Below are 24879 nucleotides of genomic sequence, written 5' to 3'. Positions count from 1 at the left end.
AAATTTTGCAGAAAACATGTCTTTACAGTGAACACAAAACCAATCAGCAATTTACATGTATAGATGTTTCTATAAGACTACTGACCTCGGATGCCCCCCTGCAGAGCTGGAGGGGCCAGCTGGCTAAGTCACTGATATGAGACACTCTGTTAGACCATGTGGTTATAGTGAGGAATGCTGAGAGTCAAATGATATTATATCACTGACACGCTTGTTCTCCTCCGTCCAGATGGCAAATGGAGGCTTAAAAGGTTAAAGGACTTTGAGTCATCAACAATGTTAAAAAAAAAAAAAATAAAGAAAAGAAAAAGGAATAAAGAGCTCTGTCATAGCCGTTTTCAAAATGACATTATCACATACTGGATTTCTGGATTTTCATAACAGATGCAGAAACATTAAGTAAGTATTTTAACGATGTAGTTGGATGGAGATGGAGCTCATTTTAATGGCTTAATGCAATGTGTGGTTATAAAATAATCACAGTAGTACTTGGCTATACTTGTTATTTAATAGCCACACCTTATATGACCAGGCAACATAAATGATCCCTAATGTGTGTCTACCTTAAAACTATTGGAGAACAGCACCTAAGAGAGTCTGTTAAATTCAATCAATTACTATATTCTCTTGGTTTAATACCCAGTTGTTTCCCTCTATTAGTGATTTTTACAGCAAACAACATGATCAAAAATTGCTTTGAAACATGATTATGCTTCTATACTTGTGAGGGCCACTCTCTGATACATTTTATTTGCTTTCCCCTCACCTTTATCTTCACAACCCTACTGATCCTAGCCCTAAAGTTCAGAGCTTTTTATAGGGTAGGTTTTTTTGCCCTCAAGTTGTAAACTCACAAAGCACCTATATTCAGATGAACATCATGTTTAATTATAGAAGCAGCTATCCTCCTACTTGTTTTGCTACTAGGAAAATTAATTTTGATCACCACAAAGAGGCGGGGGAGGAGAAGGGGATCAGACAGCATCAGCTGGTGGGTTTTATTTATGATCCATGAATGTTTGTAATAAATTAAGATTTCTGCTGGTTTGATACAAATATAATAATTTTCTGTCTGACTGTCAAAGAAAGTAGAGCTGGAAAGAAAGAGGTGATTTATGTGATAGATAATGAGAGTAGAATGCAAGAAGAAGGAAAAGGTCAAATGGTCATATCTGGGGTATTAAATTGACTTGTGGGACTTTCCATAGATAGCAAAGCAGGGGATATCTTAATTAGGGAACATCTTTTGTTTTTGCTTTGGTGTCTGTGGGAACATGTGGTCCACTACATGTAAAGACCAGCCTCATGCTCATATTATGTGCTGTTGCTGACTATTTACACCGTTTTCCGTGCACTTTTTTGTTAGCTAACTGGGGGAAAGGTCAAGGGTCACACTCTCTCAAGTTGCAAACCTACAGCATGTGTTGTGACTGAGAGATAAATGTTGTGTGTTCGTGTGTCTGTGTGTGCGTGTATAGATAACAGCCTATTTCCTGTCTTTTCGATGTCAAAGTTCAGTGGGTTGTGTGCACGTGTGCGAGTTTATCTTCTTTTTGTTTGCTTCTGGACTTGAGTCGTGTTCATTGGCAATATCCTCTGTCCAATTCTCACAAACACAAACTAAACGACCTGAAATGAAGCATTTCATGTGTTTCGTGTGCTAACCTGAGCCCCCAAAGGAAACAAGCCCAGAAAATGACAAAAGGGCTCATTAACTGGCACTTAGCAGTCAGCTGACTTCTAAGAGTTTTTATGATTCAAAATTAGTTTTCAGTGTTTGCCCTGAAAATTGGTATTTTTTAAAGTAATTCTGTATTGAAGATAAACACATTATATAAATTATGAACTTGTGTTTCTATGGTGTATTGATAGTCATGTGCTTTTTGTGCTGAGGTGTTTTTTCTGTTATCAAACTGTTCTCCCACTAGGAGCTCAGTCTGAGTGGAGTTTTTTCTCCTCCTCTTACCTCATGTTATGTACTTTCGTTGTTCTTTTTTCCCTATCAGCCTACTTTTCTGACATGTCTCCCCAATGTGATGTTTGTGTAAAGTTGGTCAGAAAGTTCCTTTGTAAGTGCGCACGCGCCATTAGCGTGCTGCCTGCTGTAACCCTAATTTCCTTCGGGATTAATAAAGTATTCTGATTCTGATTCTGATGAACTGATAAAGTTGAGAAACAGATGAGCACATATAACTACTGAGAATAACTACTGTATTTACTTCCTCTTCTGCAACTTCTTAGCTCTTTCTCTGATATTTCATATCATTGTTATGCAGATGATATTCAGTTATATATCTCTTTTAGGCCACCTGATGTTTCTAAGCTCCAAATCTTGCAGTCCTGCTTAGATTCCGTTAGAGATTGGATGGCTGGTAATTACCTTCAACTAAATGCTGATAAAACAGAAGTCATTGTCTTTGCTCCTGAAAAATTTGTTCCCCTCATGGTTAAAAATCTAGGCCCTCTTGCTTCTTATATTAAATCCTCCATCAGGAACCTTGGTGTTACATTTGATCCAGCTCTGACGCTGGACACACACGTTAAATCTTCGGTTCGCTCTTGTTTTTACCATTTAAGAAATATCGCTAAGCTGAGTCCCATTGTGTCACGTTCCGAATTGGAAATGATTATTCATGTTTTTGTTTCATCTCGCTTAGGCTATTGTAATTCCTTGTTTACTTGCTTAAGTAATGCCTCACTGGAACGACTGCAGTGTGTTCAAAATGCTGCTGCTAGGCTTCTGATAAAGCATCACAAATACTCCCATGCCACTCCCCTGCTGATTCAACTGCATTGGCTCCCTGTTAAGTTCAGGGTCCATTTTAAGATCATAATCATGACTTATAGGGCCCTACATGGTGTAGCTCCAACTTACATAAGTGATCTTCTTCTTCCTTATCACCCCAGCAGGTCCCTGAGGTCTTGTGACCAGGGGTTGCTGGTTGTCCAGCATACAAGGTTAAAAACAAAAGGTGACAGAGCGTTTGTATCAGTGGCTCCCAGACTCTGGAACTCACTCCCTTTGAGTTTGAGATCTGTGGACTCAGTCATGTCTTTTAAAAAGCAGTTAAAAATGTATCTGTTTAAACTTGCTTTTGGTTGATTTTGTTTTGTTTGAGATTTTAATGTCTGTTTTCTGCCTTTGTAAAGCACTTTGTGATTTTATCTTGAAAGGTGCTATATAAATAAAATTTTACTTTACTTACTTTACTACATCCCATCATTACCTGTCATCTGGAGCAGATGGCAAATGTGGCAGTCTTCAGGTTAAAATCAAAATCCATAATGGATTTGAAGGGTGACAGGTGGGTACACCCTTGGCAGGTTACCAGTATAGGATAAAACGTCACATCTTACACCCTTAATCTGGAGTCATTTGTCTCATTTTTGTTTGGTTGTTACCACGCCTCAGATAAAGAACCGTCACTTTAGCTGCTAGATGCTCCTGTTTGGTTTACCAGACTGTGACTCACTGGTTTGTTGACTTCTATTTCAAACTCTTGAGACCCTGTGTCCTCATAAGGAGACATTACATTTTGACTTTTCTGCACCTTCATACAGTGTTTGATAATTTGTGACTCAATAGTGCTTTTAATAGTTTTAAATTTACACCAAAACTTAATAGTTTTCCCAACCACTGTGCCGTGGCACATAGGTGTGCTGTGAGAAATGATCAGGTGTGCTGCGGAAGATTATCTGGTTCCACCTAATTAGTACTCTAAGTGACCGGCATGAGTAACGGGTAGAGCAATTACATTCTCTTGCTCTAGAGGGCAGTACAAATACCTGCTCTAATTAAATGGGTTGCCAACTGGCAGTAAAACAGAAGAAGTGAGACAATGCTGCGAGTAATAGCGATAGATAATTACTGAAATGAAAAAGTGGTCAATCTAACCTGGGTCTTGGAGAAAATTCCGACCCAGATGAAGGCCCTAGCTTGAGTAGTGGTCAGAAAAAGGAAAAAAGGTATACTGGAGACAAACCAAACCAATTCCGCTATCCTTTCTTTAAGTGATGACGTGATGAATCCTGCTTCCGGGCCCAAAGTAGTCTTTATTTAATAAGGCTGTTGTGTTTTTAACATGTTTTAATGCTTTGTATCTTGTTCTATTTAATCTCAACAAGCCCCTAAAAACAGTCAGTGATCACTTTCAGCCCCTCTCTCGGTTTTTATTACTGCTAATCACTTTAAAGCTCAGTTTTTAAACCCTTACAATGTAACTACAGCCCAGCCCATGCAGCAGTATATTAATGACTAACCTTGTATTTTGGATGGATTATCTCGGTGGTTCTCCTGACTGACGTTTGGTCTGTTTACAGCATCCTGCCATGCGATTGTATTTGCCCCTAACCATTAGGAACCCTCACGTTTGAAAAAAGTACTCCGTTCGTTAGCGTTCGTCCTACAGCTTTACTGTTTATATAATGCTAACATAGCTTTGTCGCGCTATCGATCACGTAGCATATCATTATATACCAGCTAACTAAACTTCAGTAACCCTACAAACGTCACTGCTGTTTACTCTCCTGTCTTCGTTTTTGTTGGAAGTGATAGCAGAGCTGTACGTTTTAATTTGTTTCATAAATCCCTCAGTCAGAACATGGTATATTATATTTAAATGGAAGCTAGCGAGCTAACTCCCTGCTAACTTCTAACTCCGTTAAATATTATAAATTCTGTTTTCATGGATGCCTGGATGTTAAACTTAATTGTTACACCTGGTAGAGCAGAACGCTGATCATTTTATTACAGATGAAAGAATTTAGACAGTTTTTCAACTCTCAGTGATGCCGCAGTGTTCATTTGACTTAGGGGCTTGCAGCAGAATTTGGGCCCAGACACGGCTAATGACGTCAGACTTAAAGACCAGGTATCCGGTCCTTAACAATGATCAATATGCTTTTTGTGGCATTTTTGTTTGGTGGTGTGCCGTGTGATTTTTCTAATGTGAAATAGCATATCGACGGTGATGCAAATTTGGACTAGCAATAAAAAAAAGTATAAAGTGAGTCACTTTTAGCTGGAAAAGGGGGTCCAACTTGTTACACTCATGCCCCGAATAACCTAATAACTATAGAGTCTTACAAATCTTCCATCAAATGGGTGAGCCATGCTAAAAAATTCAGTTGTCATGAAGAACTTTTGTGTGTGTGGGGGGGGGGGGTGTCAGTCAGTCCTTACCTCTTTGGGCAAAGAAGCCATGGTCTAAGACCACTTAACATTGCGGTACTGTACTTATATGCTTAACACGGAGGAAAGATGGTCAACAACATTGTTGGACATTACTCATAACAGGTAATGTGCACACACAAGCTTTTTCCTTCACATCACAAAGGTGCATATTGTTTTTTCCGAATTCTTGCATGTGAGCATTTTCTTAGACTATCATAGGTCTCATGACTTTAAGCAGGTAATAGGTCTGATCAGAGATCAACAACCTGTGACTGTGTTTTGGAAATTCTTTGAAGAAAACTTGACGTGACACATCTTCTTCCAATCTCATGCTTTATTTCGGGGTGGGATACAAGCTAATCTAGGTAAGTCTTAACTAGAGACAATACTCTGCTGCCCCTCAGCCAGTGAAAGGAAACACATCTTATCTTACTGCCTTTCTGCCTCCCTTTTTGATGACTATTTCTCTTTCTGTCTGTTTCTTTTCAGGTACTTTTCTGCTTTCTTCCACTTCCCTCACCCTAAATGGCAGTTAAAATAAACAGAAAGATGTTGCCTTTAGGCATTGAGAGCCTTGGAAGAAAGAAGAACAAGAAAGTCAAGCAAGTACATTTACACTGAGTCAGATACTCAGTAAAATTAAGATAGTAAAGGAACACCGGAGGTCCACTCCTAGTTGGGTTTCCCTTTTCATTGGCCCTTACAGTGACCAATAAGAGTACAGGGGTGGAGCACTTCCTTTGAAGATGAAGGGGGCCTCCCATGTGGTCTGGTGTGTATGTGTGTGTGCATTTAGCAGTGTAAAGATGTACAGTTTTGTAAGCATGTTTTTGCGTGTATTATTGGAACAAATGTGCTTGCCAATACACGTGGGGCAACATATTTTTGTATGTGCCTCATAGTATATGCATAAGGCAAGTATGCATTATTTGTCTTATAAAGGGTTTGTGTGTTTGGGTGTGGATTGTGTACACTATGTGATATGGCACAGTGCCTATGGTTAAGGTTCAGTGATGGGGGGGAATGAGAGTTTTACAGGGGCTCTGTGGTTCTGGGAAAAGTTTACTATATAAATCCAATTTTCAAAACCACAAGAGGAAATAGATCTTCTGTGTGCAGAAATTTAAATTTTCTTCCCACCGTAGTGTCATGATAGGGAACCATTAACTTATATAAGAATATTACTTTACTCTACACTATTTCATAGTAAACATACTAAATTATGGTTACTTTGCATCTTTTGGAGATTATGTATCAGAATTTCTGGAGCGGGATCACGCCTCTGTCTAACCACGCTCCTTCCGGTTCTTATCTGTATAGGTTCCACTAGTTCTGCAAGCTGTTCATTCTCGTTTACGTACCCCACCCTCCCTCCCCTTTTCAATTCTTTAACTTCTTCACTTCTATTTAGTACACAGGGATCTGCCAGGCCCGGGAGCCGTTGCCAGTCCCCTTCGAGGCCTTTTCCAAACCGCAGCTCAATTCATGTCCAAGCATTCGCCTTTACCTACTAAAACGCTGTCAAACCTAAAATGAGGACGTGGGCCCAGCTAGTGAAATTGTTATTTATGGCTCACAATGAATACAAGAATATTCTTCGAGATCCACAAAACAGCCAAAATGTTGTTTTTCATTAAAATGTTATGGGAAATGTTTGATGGAATAACTTGAATATTTTTATTGTAGTAACTCTGGTAAACTTCTTCTTCTGTATCATCATGCCAAGTTTTTACTCGGCCACATTATTAGGTAGGCAAATATCTAATCAAGCAATCACATGACAGCAAATCAGTGCATTTAGGCTTGGAGACAACTTGCTGAATTAAAACTGAACATAGACAATGGAGAAGAAAGATGTTTTCACCATCCATTTTATTACACTTATCCTTATTAGGGCAATGGGAGGGGGCTGGAGCTGCCTTAGGGTGAGAGGCAGGGTAAATCTAGGTACACAGACAACCATTCACATTTACACTTATGAGCAATTTGGTATTACCAATTACCCAGCCCCGCTAACAGAAAGGTGCCAGCAGTGGAGTCGAACTCAGGACCTTCTTTCAAACACTGCTGATCTGCTGGGATATTCAATAGTAATTCAAATAGCCACTCACTACAACCAAAGTATGCAGAAGAGCAGTTTTGAGCACACGCCATGTTGAAACTTGAAGCAGATGGGCAGCAGCAGAAGTCCACACTGAGTAACATTCTTGTCAGCTAACAGGAACCAAGGCTACAATTCGCATAGACCAGGCTTGGCCAACTCCAGGCCTCAGGGGCCGGTGTCCTGCAGGTTTTAGATCTCACCCTGGGTCTACACACCTAAATCAAATGATTAGTTCATTACCAGGCCTCTGGAGAACTTCAAGACATGTTGAGGAGGTCATTCAGCCATTTAAATCAGCTGTGATGGATCAAGGACACATCTAAAACCTGCAGGACTCTCGAGGCCTGGGTTTGGACACCACTGGTATAGACAAACCACCCAAACTGGACAACAGAAGACTGGAATAAACTGACTCGTCTGATGAGCCTCAGTTTCTGTTAGTGTAAACAAAATACAAGCTTGATCCTGCCTAGTATCAACAGTTCAGGCTGGTAGTGGCAGTGTAATGGTGTTTTAGTAGTATTTCAATAATTCTGCATGAAAAAAAGAAAAAAAATCTTGGTTCTTCATGATAAAGCTTGTCTCAGATCAGCTTTACAGCCTAAATGTGTCCAACTGTCCTAACCTCATCAAACTGCTTCTCCTAAACCCTGCTGCAAATAAGGACTTCTCTCCGTGTGTGAAACAAAAGTTAAAAGAACTGTCTATCATTCAGTGTTAATAAATAAAGATAAATGCAGATTAAGAATGATAAAAGTGCAGTCAGTACATTTAGAGAGACATTACACTAAACAACACGCATGGTAAGTAAATCTGTATAGGCCACTCCAATGTTTTGGTTGTGGTGTGCGTCTGTGTGTGTGTGTGTTTGTGTGTGTGTGGGTGTGTGTGTTTTGGCAGCACTCCCAAGGCTGATGTTGATAAAGTGCGACCACGAGTCCCCAAAGGAGAAAAAGATGGAAAAATGCCAGTGTACAGGCATATTTTTCCCCGTCTCGCTCTTTCCAATGCTGCATATTTTTTCTCACTTCCTCACTACCCACCCTGTGCTTCTCTCTCTTTCTGTGCTCTCTCTCCTATCTCTTACCAAGTTTCTGTCTGTCTGTCTCTCTCTCTCTCTCTCTTACACACACACTTAAACACAGAAAAGCTGCGGTACATGTGCTCATGGTGTTTTGACAGTCTTACAGTTCTGGGAATTGCCGAGTAGTTTCTCGGAGATCTACGCAGTCTGGATGAAAATGTACCAGAGGATGAAATCAAGCTTTGAGCACTAAAGTACACCACAGGCACTATTTTGATGAAAATCACAACATTATGACAGATAAACTGCCAACCACAGAAACATTTCAAGACTTTATATCCTGGGATTGGTAAACATCTGGATAAAGTGCAATGTAAAGTATATTCAAAAATACCGAGTAAAAACAGAGCTACTTTTTCCTCATTGATGAAAGGACAGTTTGTTTTGGTTTGCGGCACTTGAACCGAAATGTCAGGATCAACAGCTTGCTCGAGAAACTGCAGCAGCACAGTTATGAGAAGCCACAGACCTCATATGAACAGTGTCAGTGAAAGCTATTTGCTACCAAAGCGCACCTTGCAAATCGCCGTCTCCATGCAGAAGGAACACATCCAGAACTTGTGGAGTGAAAGGAAAGGAAGAGGATGTAAACACAATGGCTACGCTAGCAGCAGTTGTGGTCAGAATGCAAGGAAGACACCTAAACATGTGACCTTTAAGAACGTTGTGTTTACATCCTTCAGAGTGCACCTACTCTACAACTTCTGGAGCGTTTCCATATGTTCACGGAGCCAGCAAACTGGCAAAACAGCGTGATAGTGACTGCTGCCAGGCTTTTACGATCATCCAAACATTTCTGTGTTCTGACCACCTCATCAAAAGCGGACAAATCTGAAACCAGCTTCACTTATTTTAAAGGTGTGTTGAAAGAGAGAGTAAGCAATGTGAGCCCTGCTTACTTTTGCACGGCAGCACATCTGGCAAAGGCCTGAGTGGTGTGGGTGTGCTGGCTGGACTCTTGGCTTTTGCAGAGCTACAAACATTTCAGTTCAGAAGATTGCTTTGTTCAGATTCATTGTCGGGTTTAAGATAATAAACAAGTGGTTACGTTTATGGAATTATGTTTTAAAAAGGACAGGCTATTAACAGCTTTCTTCTTGGGTTGAAGTCCAATACTGCAGGGCATTCACCCCCCCGAGCCTAAATTATGCCATTACTTATAAAAATAGGAACAGATTTTGCTTTTGTTATGATTTCCACATGATTTATTATGTATTTTGTGGCATGGCAACAAAACACGCCACATTTATTCAATAACAGATAATTTCCACTAGAGGGTGTCAAAACCACAGTGTTTATTACTGCATAGCATTACAGCACTGGGTTTGTGGCTTGACCGTGGCCATGTCATGCTTTACCATGATCTATGCAATAGTTTTTGCCTGTGATAGATTATAATAGTAATATCATCCTGAGAGGAAGAGATGAGCCTGATGAAGATGGTTTATATATATAACCAACAAAAGATCATCACATTGAAGACTAACTGCTTCCTAAAAGCATTTGTTCAACACATTGCTCAGAGGTTTTGGTCCATATTGACATGATGTTATCACACAGCTGCTACTACAGGTAGCATACATGATACAAGCCAGGATCAAGCAGCGCTTGCATGTTGTTTACATCAGCAGAAATACATCAGCAGAAACTGACACTCATCCAACCACTTAATATTTTTCAAATCTTCTGCTGTCCCAGTTTTGGTGGATTGTCCTTGCACACTGTAGCCTCAGCTTCCTTTCTTTTAGTTCACTCAGTGTGGTCTTCTGCTGCTGTAGCCTATCTGCTAGAGTTGGTCTCTGTCTCGAGACCACTTTTACGTGGTCTTGGTCTTGTCTTGGTCTCGCTGTCTCGGTCTTGCTGTCTCAAAGCGACATAGTGGTCGGGAGATTTGGAGTCAACAGTATCCATGACACACAACGTAACGTTCGATCATGTATCGTGCACAAAAGCATCAGCTCTAAGAGCCGTGCTTAGAGAGTGCTTTGTAGTGAATCAGAAGAGTCGACTCCCATTGAGCGAGAGCCGGCTCCTCACTTCATTTCCTTTCGCTGCTCAGCTCTCACACAGTGGCTCAGCTATGCTCCGATCTCTCCATATTGTGGCCAATCACATGCGAGGATATAGGATAATATCATTATGTGAAAAACAGAGAGGGTGAGAGACGCGACAGTCAAGTGGAGCGTGCGTCTGTCCTCTCAGTAAGTGAGTGACTCAGCGGTGAGGAGGGCTGTGCGAGTGCATCGCAAAAACACATAAATATGCCTGACACCCGTAAACAAAGCAGCATCTGGCTGCAGTTTAAAGACTTTTAAGTCTCTGTCTCAGTCTTGGTCTTGTCTCGACTTTGTCTTGGTCTCGATACCCTCTGGTCTTGGTATTGTCTTGGTCTTGGTTTAGGCGGTCTTGACTACTGTCTGCTTCAAGGTTCAACATGGTGTGAGTGTTCAGAGATGCTCTTCTGCATACCTTGGTTGTAACGAGTGGTTATTTGAGTTACTGTTGCCTTTCTGTAAGCCACTACCATGTAACTTGCTGGTTGCATTAAAGGCCATTTAAACCTAATGAAAGGCCTTGTCTATAAAGTCAGATACTTGCTATAACCCTTCTTAATGCACATGTATATGGAATATACATGGCTTAAAAGCTGAAATCAATATCAGTCGCAATTGGTTGGTGATTATAAAAACAGACACGGCGCAAACAGAGGAGCTGAAGTGTTAACAATTGCTGCACATGTACAATGTCAGCGCTGTTTATTTTGGAGCAGCAAAGCACATTAAAGCACAGTGAGGTCATGAGGTGCAATGTGCCCTTAGTGTGAATATGACTGACTTCATTTATGTGATCTATGTCTTCCCTAAGTGCATTTCTCTTTCTATGCAGGCTGAAGAAAAACAGATTTATGGTACACATGCATACACACAGCCATCCATTTGCGAACAGAGCACTTTAGTATATAGATAAGTCTTATGTAATCCAATATGTGCATCTGCAGTCTGTGTTCTATAGCAGGACAATTAGATCTAGAAAATTTTAGCCCTTTATATGTGCTGTGAGTCATACAGTAACGTAATGATGCCTCATGTTTTCATTTCTTCTCGTCTCACTGCACACGCTCACTATTGCTACCTTTATAAAGATGGTAATGCACATTCTAACCTCTCCAAATAGTGTAATAGTGTAATTAAAACCTGAACCTTAAAACCAAATCCAAACCTCTGAATAGTCCTTTAAAGGAAAGGAAAGACCACTCAATCTGTCCTCGCCTTAATGGTTTAAAATCTCAAATAGGTCCTCATAACAATGATTATTCAAGTAAACACACACACGCACACACCGTTTTTATTGCCAAATTGCCAAAACCACGAAACCAGGCCGATTCTTTCTTTTCTAGTCAAACTCATCTCCTGCTGCTCTACCAAATCATTGTCCTGGGGAGATAAGAAGATTTGCAGTAACACAGAGGCACAGAAAACCGTACATCAACACACATGCACACAATTTCAATTTCTGAAACATGAGCCACAAACTGCCTAATGCACTTCTTCTCTTGCAGTTCTCAAACAGTTAATTTGTCTGTTAATAGATTGCATAGAGGAGTATCAGAGGAACTCAATATACCGACTTTCCCACTCATCATATCTCTGGTTTTCCTTTGGTTGCAAATATTGAATATGATAAATAATATAATAGAAAATTCTGTAACCATATCCTTGGTCTGTGCTGCCCTCTTGTGGCCAGTTCCTTGTTAAAGAAAATGATGTTCAGTACAGTATTTGTCTTAGCTCTTTATATTTGTTGATTAATTGTTTGGGGGGTGAGATGAGTGTTTGAACGCTACTGAGTTAAATTTTTTAATAATTTCTGATAATTGATAATATCAAAAGCACAATATCAGCATAACTTTAAAAAAAGATCATTTTAAGGAATCCAATTCAGTGTTGTTTAAATAGCACCAATTCATGACAACAGTTATCTGAAAACGTTTTGTATTACAAGGTAAGATCCCTGCTGCATTATAATGGCTGGAATGAGTTTAAATGTAGTTTGTAAAAAGCATGGCTAGGTATTTAGTAACCAAATGACTGAATATTTGGGACTGCATTTTGCCATCAGTATCTTACACTCTTGTACTTCTACTTACTTGAAAAGAAGTGTGTGGATACAAATTGTAAGATAACCCACTTGAAATCTGTGTCTCTCTATTGCAGGGTGGTTCAGCCTCCAACCTGAACATGAACCTGTATGCTACTAAGAAAACAGCAGCTGAAGGCATGCTGGACATCGCCTTGTTCCTGGCTAACATTACACACATGAAGACAGTCATTGAACAGGGTGCAGGCTACAGGTACAATATATGTACATATGAAGAAGGCAAAACCGTAACTGTTTACCTGTGAGCTGTTTCTCCATGATCGCATTTATGTTTGCCAAAAATATTATCTATTCACTATCCTTTTGTTTGCATTGCATTTCCTTTTCGTTCCTAGGTATTACGCCGCTGTTCTGACGCTCATTTCCTTTTCCCTGGCTCTTCAGATAGTGGCTGGAATCCTGATCATCATAATCGGTAGGCATTATAGATTTAGGCTGGACATCTTCTGACTCAGAAATCCATCTTCCATGTTTTTAACCCATCATATTAACACACTAATTCACTGACACTTGTTTGTAGTCAAATACAGCTAGTGCAGGTTTAAAGGTAGTGGCTTTAGGTATAAAATCCATAAGCCATCTAATGCATTTTATATGCAAGAACTACAGAAACATGATGGTTCCCTGCACTTTATGCTCTCGTTTTGTTGCTATTTTTGGTATGTGTTTGTATATGTGCATTGCAGCCCGGCGAGACCTCAATGAAGAAGCCAACCAGAAGCGCCTGGACAGCCTGAACAACACCCTAACCATCACCATCTTTCTCGTCTTTGTCACCAACATCTTCATCACTGTCTTCGGGATGGAACGCACTGGCCTCTTTGCCAGGATGCATTTCTGACTGTGTAACGTAGGCAATGGTTCTAGTATGTACATCTGTTTAGAAAGTAAGATCTGACCCACATAACTAGGTTGTGGTCACACAAGCACACAATCATAACACATACCAGTGTAACATATTGTCCAACTCACTAACTAATCAACTATATTACTATTGTATTGTTTAATTCAGTATGGATGGATTGGGCCAGTGGACCAACTAGATGTGTGTCTGTCTCTGTTTTTTCTGTCTGCATGGTTGTGTTCTGGTTATCTGTGTGTGTGCAATGCATGTATGCATTTTCCATTTGTGTGTATGTGTGAGTGCAGCTCGATTGGAGCTGACCCGCCTCCCTTCTTGTCAGCGGTGCTTGAACTTCTTGAACAATCTAATTACCGGCATCATCTGCCTCACTTTCATTATCAACATTATTAAATCGGCCTTTGGGACACAGCGCAGCTGCTTGCTGCGATGGCTATTTCAGCGCTTTATTCTATGAGACAGATTAAGCAGACAAATGTATGTACATTGATAAACGTAAACATTTGATTAATGTTGCTGATGAAATGTTGAACTTTGCACACACCAAATTTGGCCACAAAGTAGTCCCCTTTAACATTCATTCATCCACAGCCACTGAACAAACAGCTATTACTGTAGCATAATAGCTGTTTGTTCAGTAGCTGTGGATGAATGAATGTTTTTAAAAGGTATACACACTTTACAGTCAAAGATTGCTTCAACATTCAGTCTTAGAGCTAAGTGGGAGCAAGCTCTCAGTCATGCCAGTAAAGTTAAGTTGATTTTTAAATATACTCATTAGCTTTCTTGCTAGCCGTGAGCAGCTTCTCTTCGAAGGAGCAGGGCTAACTTTTCCCTCCTGCGCAGTCTTTGAGCTCTATCCTTTGCTGTTTACCATTATAAAACACACAGATTTATGGTATATATATTAAAATAAGCTGCTTGCGCAGACTATATAAAAGGTGGGCGTAAAAAACCTAAGTGACTTATTTGTTAGACAAAAATAAGTTGAGAAAGTGGAGCACTAAGATGCTAGCCAATGCGAGCAAGTTTGGCTAGCTAGCTGGTTCTGTCTTTTTTTTTACATTTTTCCTGTGATCGATAATTTCCTGATAGTCACGGACTGCTCTCTAAGACTATGTGACTGAGAGCTTATTCGTTCGACCCTACCTTGTCACACTTTCAAAATGGAGACAAATGACATCACATGGTTTGCTGTTAAGTTCAATGCAAAACCTCAGTAGAGCCCAAACGTTATTTTGTTACCAGGACGTACATTGGGCATTTTAACAAGGAAGTCTTACAGGACTGGTGTACTTTTTGAGCTAGCGTCACAGTGCCAGTTTCTCCAATGGGCACAACACAGAGCTTGCTCATCAATCCAAACTTTGGTTTAATCCTGTTCAGTTTTTATGTTTTACAGTGAAATCTGAACCGGTCAAACTCACATAGACTACAAAGAGGATGGAGGGCAGCATGAGTGATGAGCCAACAATATTGCTGTTGTTTGGATTACTGAACGTTTGTACGTATGGGTTAACTGTGAGAGTGGTGGTTGTGTTTGAAATGTTTGAAATTGTGTGTTTGTGTGTCTGTCTGTGTGCATGTGTGTGCATGTTGCAGCCCGCAGGGACCTTAACGTGGTGTCCAATCAGAAACGACTCGACTACCTGAACAACATTGCTACAGGCATCATCTTCGCCACCACAGTGATTAACTTCTTCATCAGCTTCTTCGGCTCCAAGAGGACCGGATTCTTCCGCTGGCTGTTGGCTCGACTCCACTTTTGAGACACACAAAACTATGAAAATATATCTAAGTCATGCACAGACCCACCAACATGCTTTGCAGCAGTATTTCATCTGTGCAGTAGCATGACACATTGGCCTAAGACAAAGTTGGAAAACAATCCCACGTGTTCAAACATTGCATCTTAATTCCTATTCAGACACTTGTCAAATTTCTCACACTGTAATCGAACTAAAATATTTTAACTTTAACCAGCTGTCATTTAAACATGCATGGTTTTATTTGCGCCAATGACATGCTTGTGCAAATATTGTACTTTTTTATTGTAGATGTCTCTACTTTTTCTGTGCATTTTACATGTATTCTTCCCTTCTTTTATGTGCCTAATCGGTAAAAGTGTAGAGCTTATTTTGATTTTAAATATACATCTTATTTTAAAACATCTTTGACATCAGTAAAAATAGAAAAAAAAAATGAAATGGATAAATATCTTTGTGAATAAAAAGCTAAATAAAACGAGTGATTAAAAAGAAAGCTATACTTGGCTTATTGTATTTTTACTGAACATTGTTATTTTGGGCCTGCATCTATACTATTCTTTTGGCAGATTAAAAATATATATAAGGCATTTTGGTCAAAAGAAATGTGTCATCATCTGTTCTCATGCCTGTTTTTCTCCATTGTGTTTGTGTGCGTGTGTGTGCGACACAGGCCGTCGGAACCTGAACAATTCCACTCTACAAAAGCGTCTGGACTACCTGAACAACATAACCACCATTATAGTCTTCATCACCTCAGGCATCAATTTGTTCATCAGTACCTTTGCCATGAAGAGCACTGGATACTTCCCGTGGCTTATGATGCGCATTCACTGATATACACATGCACATGTGTAAACTATTGCACTTTTAGAGTTGCGCCACCATAAAAGCATGCTTGCAACCACTTAAAATGTACGTTTGTTCATACTAGAGAGTTTTTCATGCAGGTTTTGGGCATTTCATGGGTAACTGACTGCGCACACATCCATTTTAACAGATTTGTATGCATTCCTTACATGTAACATGTATAGTCCCCAGTTTGTTGAGCTCTAACTCGAACACACAAGACTCATTCTTCTTTGTCATGTTTCTAAACAGTGAAATCAAAACATGTGAGAACAATTTCCCTCTCAGTGACTTAAACTAAGGATCACACTTTATTTGAATGCAATAAAAGCTCTAATTTACTGTTTGGGCTCTTTTTTTCCACACTGCCTTCATCTAATGGGGCCAGCTAGTGACCAGACAGGGGAAATGGACAAGGGAATATATTTCCAGATGTTATCAGATATGTAAAACAGGTTTATGGAGCTTTCTTAAGAAGATAATAAAGTCTGATTTTATGTGTGTAATACTAGCACTGGAATAAAGGCAGGTGTTTCTTGGTTTTAGTAACTTTTTCCAGGAAAAGGTGACCAGAAGCTATCTTCTTCTTGCCCTTATTCTTCTTGTTTCAGTTCTTCCCTTTAGGAGCAGATCATCTGCTTCCATATTACCCTATGCCTTGCACACTCCTCTCTCTATCAGCTTTTTGCATCCCTTTCACCACATCTATGAATTTTCTCTATGGTATTCCTTTTTCTCCTGCCTGGCAGCTCCATGTTAAAGATCCTTCGCCTAATATAGCAAAGATATCTCCTCTGCACATTTCCAAACCATCTCTAGCTTTTGTCCAGACCGCTCAACTTGAGCTGTCCCTCTGATATACTCATGTCTAATTTTGTCAACCCTGGTCACTCCCAAAGTGGCCATATATCTTCTACTCTGCTACCTCCAGCCCCACCTCCTGTCTTTTTGTAAATCCCATTGTTTCCAAACAATAGTTACCTTTCACTCTTGCTGCTATCCTTCTGTCACAAATCACCCCAACAGTCATCACCATCCACTCCACCCTAGTTGCTCTCACTTCTTCACCTCTTTTGTGCATTGTCCATTGCTTTGGTAGGTTGACCACAGGGTTTTAAACTCATCTATCATTCCCCAGAAATTAAATTATTTGCAAGACTCTCCAGAAGTTGGCTGCAGCTCAGCCGAGCTGGTAATGGACAGAAGATGAGATGAGAAAGTGAGACAGGAGGTGGTGGAAATGGGAGTACTGTACACAAAAAGAAGAACAACAGTAAGATGGTTCACTCCCAGAGGAGGCTGTTTAATTTACTGGCTATCAAAAGAAAATTGAAAGGGAGAATATGGACTGATTTTGAAATGGCCCAGATTCAGGTGAAGTCAGAGGTGCTATTGGATCATTGTTATCTCCTTGTAAGGACTGTCCACACTAATGGAGTCAACTTGCATGTAAGCCTGATTAATGATGTAAAAAGGTATCATCTCAGGAAAAAGCACAATGGTGCCAGCAACTCAAATGATAGAAAATGTTGTAGGAGTAATAAGGCAAAATGCCTCAAAGTCACCCCTGATGGTGAAAAATGACAATTGCTATCTAAAACTGCTTTCTAAAGTATCTGCTATCTGAATTGCAAAACTTTGGGGGCACCTTTGCACTGTGCAAAGGCATCCAATGATGTTGTGGAGAACAGAAATATGGAAAATGTGACAGAAGCAAGGCTCAAGTTGCTGGAACCACTGAGGGCAGTGCTCCTCATCAAGGTAAGAGAGCAGCCAGTAGAACTGTCAACGATACTCTTTACTTTTTTAGGATAAATAAAAAAACTGAAATTAGTTTTTGGCACCATAAGTCTGTAGCCTATAGATTAACAACCAATCTCAAAATACTTGATAATCAGTCAGGCTGACAGTTTGCACAGTGTGTGCAGTGTCTGATCATTTCAGTTTGTGATTTTCTACAGGAATTTTTTGCTGTATCACTGTTTTAGTCAGTTCAAGTGTGAATCTGCACTGACACCATCTTATAAACAATTATGTTGGTCAGTTCAACAAGAATGCCTCTTTCATTTGACTGTGCCCGTGCTAGGCATCCGGCATAAAATCTTTGCCAAATAAAGCAGATGAAGGTGGTCAACTTGGCTCTGGCAACTTTGGCAGGTGCTGAAATCTTCCCCTTCTACATATCATTTTTGATGCTATTAGTTACAATGTAAATGTAGTCGTGCTTTAAAATGTTTGTTTTTTAAAACCAAAATCATCCTGTGATTTATCTGTCTGCATGACTTCACCCATCCTGTCTATACTCCATATGGACACAACTACTACAAGATTTGTATCACAGAGTTCTGACACAGCAGTGATGTGACAAGTATTCCCTCTGCAATTATCCCACTAGACAGGAAAGCCGGGTTTGAGAATGTAACATCAGAAAGAAAAGAATTAGAATAGACTAAATCCAGGGATGTGTAGGCACAGCACTGGTTTATCCCTGGAGTTCGGTTTATTTTTTATGCTTGAGTTACTCGTATGTCAGTGTTAGCTTAACAAAGAAAAACAAAACACACACACACACACAAAACCCTTCAACACAAGGACTGGACTGAAAAACATTTTAAAACTATTGCTCAAGACCACTTTTAAAAAATTCATAAGAAAGTCTGGCTCTTTAGAAGTAAAATATAAAGAAATTAGGGGTTGTTATGCAAAAATAAATAAATAAACAATTTTCTTTAAAAAAAAAACCCTATTTCCTTCGGAGACTGCGCATTAACTGATGGATGATGAAATGGGAAATGAAACTACACGCCTAATGTGAAAAGGCTGCATTTTGTTTTAAATCTCAACGCTACATTTGGGCAGGTAAGCTTTGACATTTTTTTATCTTGTGTAATTTCTTTTAAAACACTCCGCAAAGATAGTTGAAACGCCGACGTGATACGGTCAAAACTGGGCGAGGTACGACAGCAGAAATGTGAACCCATCCCTGGACTTCCACATTGTTTCCGCGTAGAGCTGAGCTCTTTGACGGTCTCTGATAAAGTTAGAAATATAGATTTCTTTTATGCTCTTCTTCTTTTTTTTGGCAACTAGTATAGTTAGGTCATGGTTGTGAACAAACGTCCACACAACGTCGTCTTTTCGACGTACACAGCCTCGTGTTAGCGATGTGCCAAACGCAAACGCTAATCCGCAAAGTCGGTCAACTTCTACAAATCTCAGGGTTTTGTGGTTGTGCTTTATGAATGTGTGTGTGTGCAGTAAGTCACAAGCAGAACACTTTGCTAAAGCTAGTACGATAGGCAAAGAGAAGCAAACTTATTTTTTAAAAACTGTTTGTCTTTTAATAACATGTAACTTTGACTTTCCGGATCTCCAAGTTAGTTCCGTATTTTGCCAGCATAGACTAGAATAGGTTGCTACTTGCTTTGATTTTGTTCTTAAAGTTTCAGTGTAGAAATAATGAATGTGCATATAACCATATCTTACAACATCTTTGTTTACTGGTTGTGACCCTATTTCTATTTATGTCTTACACATCAAGCTCTTTTTTCTTCCATGATTAACCTGTTTCAAGCAGAGATAATTCTCAAATGAAATATCAAAACAAAACAAACCACATTTACAATCTGATAATACCAGAAGTATCACTTATACATGCACTGGCCAATACATTAGTTACACATTACTGGGCTGGGTTAGCAGCAATGCTCAGGTAGGCTGTGGCGTTTAAATGATGCTCAGTTGGCATTAAGGTGCCCGAAGTGTGACAAGAAAATATCCCCCACACCATTATCCAGCCATCATCAGCCTGAGCTTGATGCAAGGCAGCATGGATCCATGCCTTCATGTTGTATACACCAAACTCTGACCCAAACATCGGAACATCGCAGCAAAAATCAAGACTCATCAGACCAAGACACATCTTCCAATCTTCTGTTGTTCAATTTTGATGAGCATATGTGAATGGCAGCCCAGTTTACCATTCTTTGTAAATGGGAGTAACGCCTAGTATGGTCTTCTGCTGCTGTAGCCCATCTGCTACAGGGTTCAAGATGCTCTTCCAAGTGCCTTGGCTGTGTAGCCACTGTATAGCATCAACAAGGAATTATCACCCAGAAAACTGGCATCCTCAGGATATTTCGTCTTTTTCAGACCATTCTCTTAAAACCCTAGAGATGGTCGTGCAGGAAAATCTCAGCAGATCAGCTGTTTGTAAAATACTCAGACCAACCCTTCTGGTACAAACAACCATACCACATTCAAAGTCACTTAAATCACCTTTAATTTTCATTCTGATGCTCAGTTTGAACTTCAGCAGCTCATCTTGACCATGTTGATATGCTTAAATGCACTGAGCTTCCTCCATGTGATTGTCTGATCAGATATTTGCATTAATAAGCAGTTTGAACGGGTGTCCCTAATGAAGTGGCTGGTGAGTGTATGTAGCATATTGTAGTAATTCAGTAAATGTCTTAATTAAATTTTTTGGTTTTGGTTTTATATAAGACGGTGCTATAATATTTAAAGTTACTACTGAAGTGTAGAAGAGCTGACCTGTTGATTTTTGTTCTTACAAATAAGGAATTTAACAAAAAACCCAAATAATTATATGATATCCAGAATGTTGTTTTCAGTTGTGTTTTCACTAAAGTAAAATATTAGGTCAAACAGATTAATCTCAGCGTTGCTAGGCATATATATGTATAAGTTTTACTGGGTAAAACCTTGAAAGACACTTTTTTATATACAATTTAATGTTTTGTCTATTTGAAATTCTAAGTCATCTTCATTCTTTGTTCGTTTGTTTTTTAGTCATGGCCTCAGCCAGCAGCTTGCTGTGTGAGTAACAGTTCCTCTGTTCAATCTGCCTTAACACATTTACTGATCCTGTCACTACTCCATGTGGACACAACTACTGCAAGACTTGTATCACAGAGTACTGGGACAGCAGTGATGTAACGCAATGTCCCCTCTGCAAGAAGAGGTTCCGCCGCAGACCTCAGCTTCAGGTCAACACAGAGTTCAGAGATATGATGGAGTGTTTCAACAGCATGAGAGTAAAGGATGGAGAGGTTCTTGCTAAACCGGGGGAGGTGCCCTGTGATGCCTGTATCGGACCAAAGCGAAAGGCCCACAAGACGTGCCTGGTGTGTTTGACCTCATATTGCCAGGCCGACCTGGAGCCTCATCAGAGAGTTGCAAGCCTAAAGAAGCACAAGCTGATCGACCCCGTATCAAACCTGAAGGGCAGGGTGTGTCAGAAGCATGACAAGATGTTGGAGCGCTTCTGCTGCACAGATCAGGTGTGTATTTGTTTCATGTGCTTGAAAGACGACCACGTGACACACGTAACCATCCCCTCCGAACGTGCTTTCAGAGAGGGGAAAGCCCGGCTTGACAGCTTAACATCAGAAATGAAAGAAATGGAAAAGACCAAATCCAGTCATGTGAAGGAAGCCAAACGCTCGGCTCAGCAAAACAAGGACGAATCAGAACGAGAGCTAGCAGATATTGCTGTGGTTTTAGGAGCTCTGGTGGCCTCTCTGCTAAAAAACCAGGACGAGCTAATTAAGCTAATCCAAGAGAAGCACAAAGCAGTAGAAACACAAGCTGAAACCCACATAGCTCTGCTGGAAGAAGAAGTAGACGAGTTAAGAAGGGGGATAGCTGAACTGGAAGAGTTTTTACAGACAGAAGACCATCTCCATTTCCTGCACAGCTGCTCGTCCCTCCACTACGTTGCATTCAATAAGGACGTATTTAAACCTCTGTCCCACGGTGTGCCTCCTTTTACAGACAGCCTTTCTAAAATGAGTCAGCAGATATATTTGGGGATGGTGAAGAAGTACAGTGCTCAGATAGAAAAGATACTCAGTAAAGAAGTGGGCATGCTTGTTCATGAGCTCAATTCGTCTGATGGCTGTGATGCTGCTGAACAGGCTGCTACAGCAGAACCACTAATGAGAGACGATTTTATTGAAGGAGAAGGGATATCAAGAGAATATGATTTTGAAGAGGAGTGGAGACCACCTCGGGACAAGCTAATGATGATCCAGCTGTGCAATTTGATGACTCTAACTTTTGATCCCCATGTAGCCCATCCAATACTGAAGGTGTACGAGGGTGGCAAAAAACTAACACTTAATATACGTTTACGGCCTTACTCTCCTCTTTTTGAGCGACCATTTTTAAATCAACCCTATGTCCTTGCGACTGAAGGATTCTCCTCAGGCAGATTCTACTATGAGGTTTGTGTCAGCAAGAGTAAAGTCTGGACTTTGGGAGTGGTCAAAGAGTCTGTGAACAAGCACATGGGTTTTCCTCCCACCCCCAAAGATGGAGCCTGGACATTAAGCGCACGGTACACTGGATGGGATGTGCAATATTTTGCCTGTGATTCCGAGATTCTTCTTTTGCATGTGAGACAGAGACCCAAAACAGTTGGTGTGTTTGTCGATTACGAGAAAGGAGAGGTCTCGTTCTATGACGTGGATACCAGAACCCTGATGTACTCCTTCACAGGATGTACCTTCACTCAGAACCCATCAACATTAAAAGCTCTTCTGTATTATCTGCTTGGTTTTCCTTTAAGTAACAGGTGCAAGCTGTATCCTGTTTTTGGAATCTTTCGGATAGGTAATAATTTTGCCAACCAAATATCCATCACAACTTAACTGTGGACCTCACAACTTAAAATGCCACGTGTCATTAAGTTGTTATCACTGAGGAAGAGGCTACGTGCTTTTGAATACATAGTGCTAAACATGTTCTGCAGCCAAGACCTCATAACAATTCAGAAGCAGCAGACGTAGTAGAATGACATAGTACAGGAGGACGGATTCATGTACAAAGTAGTTATAAACATAAATGGTTGCATTACCTGTATTTAGCCAGTAGGTAGCACCATTGTTTAGCCATTGTGCTGATGTGCTGCCTTAGAAATAAAGGGCCGTGAGGGTGGCATCATGGGAAATTAACTGCATTTATAGTCAAAAATGCTTATATACATATTTTATGCACGTGTTAGTTTTGGACTCATTGTCTACAATTTTGCTTTTGACATCACTGACTGTCAACATTTTTACTGTCTTGTGTAATTCAGTCAACAATTTTACTTTTCTTTCAACTTATCATCAGTGCATCCAAAAGCAGAGCTGAAGGTTCTGAGTTTTCTGTGCAGAGTTTACATGTTCTTCCAGTGAGTGTGTGGGTTTCCTGATGGACTGACGACCTCTCTGAAGTATAACCTCTCCCTTTACAGCTGGGAGCATTTATGAAAATGACTAGATGGATTTACAAAATGCCAAAAACCATCATCTGACGACAAGCTGTTTTTTTTTTGGGGGGGGGGGGGTTGTATGTTGTATTATACTGCTATTAAAAATGTATTTCTTAGAAATTTCTTCTGGACCTTTTTTTTTCTGCAACTTCAGATTATATTCACCTATGCCTTGTTTATGAATGCCCAACACATGGAGAGTGTTAAAAAAAACAACTTTAAAAATGCTCACAGTTGAAGTTTGCAAACACAGTTTACAAAACCGTGTTGGTCCACCTCTCTCAGGGGGAACTTTAGCTAGCAGACTATTTATACCTTAGTTGTCTGACTGACTGGCGCCGAGGGAACTGGGACACTGTAAATGTGTGTCTGTGTGCATGCGTACTTACTTAGCATCTAGTTGGAAATATTTCTTTAGGATCAGGTGTTAATAGTGCATTAGAGAGACAGATAATGCAATACACTGACTGGTCACCTTTTGCCTGCAGAACTGACTTAATTCTTGGTGGCATACATTCAAAAAGGTGCTGGAAACTTTAATCGGAGGTTTTGGTCCATATTCTGACCCTAACATGTGAGTGTCAGAGCAGAAATCAAGATGCCAAGCTGACAGTAGTGGCAAACAGTGTGGCCTTCTGCTGCCTTAGCCCATCTTCTTCAAGCATTCGGAGATGCTCTTCTGCACACCTTTTTTGTAATGTTAGCCTGAAGCAATCTGGCCATTGTCATTTGACCTCCAGCATTTACAAGGCATTTTTACCTAAATGACTTCTGCTCTCTTGATATTTTCTCCTTTTTGAACCAATCTCTGAAAACCTTAAAGATTGTTGTGTTGAAAAATTTCTAGTAGATCAACAGTTTGTGAAATACTTCCACAACCATGCCACATTCAAAGTCGCTTAAATCACCTGTCTTCCTGATTCTTAGTTTGAACTTTGTCTAAAAGCCTCAATGATTTGCTGCCAATGTGATTGACTGATTAGATATTTGAATTAGCAAGCAGTTGAACTGGTGCATCTAACGAAGTGGCCAGTGAATGTAGAGCAAGAAGATGAGGATAACCTTATGGGAAATCTGCAAACATACTGTATGCATGCTGTATTCCAGTCATTTACTCATCAAGCAGCTAGCTCCAGGAGTGCCATAAATCTGAAGTATAACTTACGAGCATCACACTAAAAAGCTGACAGGCCCATTCACTAAAAGCACAGAAATAAATTTGTAAAATTGATCTTACTACAAATCAAATGTGCTGACTGTCATATGGTATGGAATAAAGAATAACTCAAGACTGACGTAGCTACATTTTTTTGTTGATAATTTTGTTAAAACATAAAAGTACTGTAGACTTTTATGATGAATCTGGCTATTACTGATCTAAAGGAACTAAGGTTTTCATCCAAATGGCCTTCTCACATTCAAGTTAAAAATAGTACTCATCCTCAAATCCATCATCTGATAAAATCAATAAAGATCCATTAGTGTGGAGGAAGAAAATCACATAGCCAAAGGTTTACTTTATAAATCCTCTGTGACTGATAGGATAAAGGTTAACTTTACTGGTATTGCCTTCCTTCAGATAAATCCTTGTGCCGTCCTTTTAA

The 24879-nt window shown here is 40.0% G+C and overlaps 2 protein-coding genes across 9 annotated transcripts in view; both read left to right on the top strand.

Moving 5' to 3' along the window:
• Positions 1 to 16338, top strand: part of LOC146369224 (ninjurin-2-like) — a 38762-nt gene extending 22424 nt beyond the window's left edge. The window contains exons 2-5 of one of the 8 annotated variants that reach the window (XM_084909956.1): positions 12576 to 12712; positions 12855 to 12934; positions 13669 to 13858; positions 15821 to 16338. In XM_084909956.1, the coding sequence (XP_084766082.1) occupies positions 12576 to 12712; positions 12855 to 12934; positions 13669 to 13838 (387 nt within the window). In that variant the 3' untranslated portion in view covers positions 13839 to 13858; positions 15821 to 16338. The other 7 variants (XM_084909959.1, XM_084909961.1, XM_084909955.1 and 4 more) reach the window with 7 other exon arrangements.
• A 2425-nt stretch (positions 16339 to 18763) lies between these two features.
• Positions 18764 to 23340, top strand: LOC146369223 (E3 ubiquitin-protein ligase TRIM39-like). The gene is made up of 2 exons (XM_084911099.1): positions 18764 to 18855; positions 20809 to 23340. Exon 2 carries the CDS (start codon positions 21027 to 21029, stop codon positions 22668 to 22670), a length of 1644 nt encoding a protein of 547 aa, XP_084767225.1. The 5' UTR covers positions 18764 to 18855; positions 20809 to 21026; the 3' UTR covers positions 22671 to 23340.
• The last annotated feature ends 1539 nt before the right edge of the window (positions 23341 to 24879 follow it).

This window comes from Perissodus microlepis, chromosome 17 (assembly GCF_051167445.1).
Source record: "Perissodus microlepis isolate ML-2025 ecotype Zambia chromosome 17, ASM5116744v1, whole genome shotgun sequence".
NCBI classification, from domain to species: Eukaryota; Metazoa; Chordata; class Actinopteri; order Cichliformes; family Cichlidae; genus Perissodus; species Perissodus microlepis.
The sequence above is the reverse complement of the archived record's forward strand: the minus strand, read 5'-3'. Positions and strand labels throughout refer to the sequence as shown.